The sequence below is a fragment of the Rhinopithecus bieti genome, unplaced genomic scaffold, assembly GCF_001698545.2.
Source record: "Rhinopithecus bieti isolate Rb0 unplaced genomic scaffold, ASM169854v2 scaffold_648, whole genome shotgun sequence".
NCBI classification, from domain to species: domain Eukaryota; kingdom Metazoa; phylum Chordata; class Mammalia; order Primates; family Cercopithecidae; genus Rhinopithecus; species Rhinopithecus bieti.
The window spans coordinates 461,445-464,864 of record NW_016803107.1 but is presented as its reverse complement, the minus strand read 5'-3'; the positions used below and the strand labels follow the sequence as shown (position 1 = coordinate 464,864).

General features: G+C 41.6%; 1 protein-coding gene across 1 annotated transcript; it reads left to right on the top strand.

Moving 5' to 3' along the window:
• The first annotated feature begins 371 nt into the window (after positions 1-371).
• LOC108544599 (olfactory receptor 51G2) lies at positions 372-1,394 on the top strand. Its single transcript, XM_017895858.1, has one exon. The coding sequence runs from the start codon at positions 398-400 to the stop codon at positions 1,340-1,342; it is 945 nt and encodes a 314-aa protein (XP_017751347.1). The 5' UTR covers positions 372-397; the 3' UTR covers positions 1,343-1,394.
• Positions 1,395-3,420: the final 2,026 nt, after the last annotated feature.

Genomic DNA, 3,420 nt, shown 5'->3' with positions numbered 1-3,420 from the left:
AGCTGTGAGCCACTGCGCCCGGCCCCTGGGTGCATCCCATTGGGTGAGACTAGTAAAAACTCCAGTGGCTAAGAAGACCTGGTTGATACAGAAGTCAGAAAAGAGCAAAAGTGTGGAACAACTCATTTAGAATCTCCAACTCACCCAGTTTGGCTCATCACTTCACAATTCCATGTCTTTGTTTCTTGTTGAAACTATGAGACTAATTTCCTCAAAAAGATATTAAGAGGAAGCCAAGGACCAGAAAGAAATAGCCACTAGCAGGAGCTGCACAGTTCTAGGTATATTTGATTCTAATATTTTTTCTTTAATTTCTACCAGGTGCAATCACTAGTACTGCCTCAATTTACTTCAGGATTTGGGGAGGCACCCACCTTCCCCCTTGTCTCCTCACACAATGACCCTGGGATCCCTGGGAAATGGCAGCAGCAACGTTTCTGCTACCTTCTTGCTGAGTGGCATTCCTGGGTTGGAGCACGTGCACATCTGGATCTCCATCCCGCTGTGCTTCATGTACCTGGTTTCCATCCTGGGCAACTGCACAATTCTTTTCATCATTAAAACAGAGTGCTCACTCCATGAACCTATGTATCTCTTCCTGTCCATGCTGGCTCTGATTGACCTGGGTCTGTCCCTTTGCACTCTCCCTACAGTCCTCGGCATCTTTTGGGTTGGGGCACGAGAAATTAGCCACGATGCCTGCTTTGCTCAGCTCTTTTTCATTCACTGTTTATCCTTCCTCGAGTCCTCTGTGCTACTGTCTATGGCCTTTGACCGCTTTGTGTTTATCTGCTGCCCCTTGCACTATGCTTCCATTCTCACCAACACAGTCATTGGCAGGATTGGCCTGATCTCTCTGGGTCGTAGTGTAGCACTTATTTTTCCATTGCCTTTTATGCTCAAAAGATTCACCTATTGTGGTTCCCCAGTTCTCTCACATTCTTATTGTCTCCACCAAGAAGTGATGAAATTGGCCTGTGCCAGCATGAAGGCCAACAACATCTATGGCATGTTTGTCATCGTCTCTACAGTGGGTATAGACTCACTGCTCATCCTCTTCTCTTACGCTCTGATCCTGCACACCGTGCTGTCCATCGCCTCCAGGGCTGAGAGACTCAAGGCTCTTAACACCTGTGTTTCCCACATCTGTGCTGTGCTGCTCTTCTACACTCCCATGATTGGCCTCTCTGTCATCCATCGCTTTGGAAAGCAGGCACCCACCCTGATCCAGGTGGTCATGGGTTTCACGTATCTTCTCTTTCCTCCTGTGATGAATCCCATTGTCTACAGTGTGAAGACTAAACAGATCCGGGATCGAGTGACCCATGCCTTTTGTTACTAACTGTGTCTAGTGTTAGAGCCACTATCTCCTGAAACATGCCCTTGTTTACCCATCCTTTATAATTTCTAACATGCATGAAATAAAAGAGACATTTACTTACTCAACAAATACGTATAGGGATGAGTCACAGTCCTTACAGAACTCTCACTCTGTTGTGGCAAGGGCGAGGGGGGATAAAATGTAATATGATATGGTAAATTTTATTTTCTAAAAATAGCCACAAGAATAATTCTAATCCCACATTCTCTTCCAGGAACTTGCTACTCCTCATAAAGAGATAGGGTCTATTTCTTCTCCCCTTGTAACTGGATAGAATTTGTAAATGCCTCATGAATTGAATATTGTGGAAATAGCCCATGTATCTCCTCTCTCTCTCTCTCTCTTCCACCTCAATTCCTCTACTATTTCTGTCTGTTTCACTCAATGCTTATTTTTGAAACCCAGCCCCTATACTAAGAGGAAGCCCAGACGATGTGGAGAAGGCCCACGTAAGGTGTTCCATCCAATAGGCTCAACCAAGGTCTCACTCAGCTAAGGCTGAGAACTTAGCGGAGTCAGTGTTAACCACCAGTGGGTGGAGAATCCTCAGATTATTCCATTCCGCAACCTTCCAGCCTCTCCAACTGGCATCTGGTAAAGCAATCAATTGTTCTCTGACTCAGCCAAAATTGCAGGTTTGTAAACAAAATAAATATTTTTAAGACGCTAAATTTTGGGAAGATTCATTACACAATCACATGTCAATTGTATTCTTCAAAGTTAAAAGAAGTCGGTTTGGGAGTCATCTTCCCCTAGCTGGGGGAAGGGAGCATCAAAAAAGTTGTCCCTGAGTTGACACAGTAATAGCCTTAAGGGAAATGTAGACATTAGGCAGTCAAAAACTGTAAGAGGAAGGAGACAAAAATATGCTCCAGTCCAAAGGAACAGCATGTGCAAACCTGAAGCAGAAGCGAGAGACGAAAATGTATTCTGAGAATTATCTGAAGTGGTGTTTTTGTTGCCATTTTTTTTCTCTAGAATGTCGGGAAGGTTTAAGAAAAATGAGGTGAAGTGGAAACAGATTGGGGTACTGACTGTATCACAAAGATTACAAGCCAAGGAACCAAGGATAGTTTGTTATGCCCTTTTATATGTTGTATTGTTATGGTACCCCCAAGACATTCTAGATACAAGTTATATTTTGAGCAATACATGTCAATATAGTATTTGCAGTTTTGGCTTGGAGGTAACTGTGAGGAAAGCAAGCTTGAATATGATATTGCCAAGGGGAGCTTTGAACACCTAGAGAGAAGCATGAGAATGTCATGTTCCTGCATGGTTTTAGTGCAGGATCAAGAAAAGGTGTGGCTGAATACAATGTCTTCTACTATGAAGTGTATGTGGAGCCACTTCTCACCTGAGGCTGTTCTCTTCCAAGGCAATCTAGTACCCCAGACATTTAACATTGGATATGCCTGTCCCTGCTCCCAACACCAGTGTCCCATCCTGTTTGGCATGAGAACACTGTTTCTGCAATGATATCATCAACCCTAAAATAATCAAAAGGATCAGAACCCAGTTTAAAAGAGCTTGTTTAGCCACAAAGTTGAGAATGACCATTTGAGTAACACAGACCCCAAAGGAATGGGGTCATTGATCCAAAGCTGAAAAGTTAAGGATTTCCTTATGCACGTGGAAAGCAAACAAATTTAAGAGGACTACAACATTCTCCATACTAAGGCTGACTTTTGAGTTATAGCAATTTGAATAGTTACAGCTTTTTGTCTTTTCCAATTTGAAAGAGTATATTTAACATTCCAGGGTAGACAGTGTGATAGTCCTGAGGTTTTCATCTAAGAGAAGTTAACATGTAAGTTAATCTATATTGAAGATCAACAATGGAGTGGGAAAAGGTCTTCTCTAGCATCCTATAGTTATTTACAACATTTTAAAAAACAAAGTAATTAAATAAAAGGAAAACTCTAGCATCCTATAGTTTTTTACAATATTTTAAAAAACAATGTAATTAAAGTATTCTATTATTATTATTATTATTATTATTATTATTATTATTATTATACTTTAAGTTCTAGGGTACA

Coding starts and splice junctions, on each gene's coding strand:
- LOC108544599 (XM_017895858.1), top strand. CDS start 398: ATGACCCTGGGATCCCTGGGAAATGGCAGCAGCAACGTTTCTGCTACC.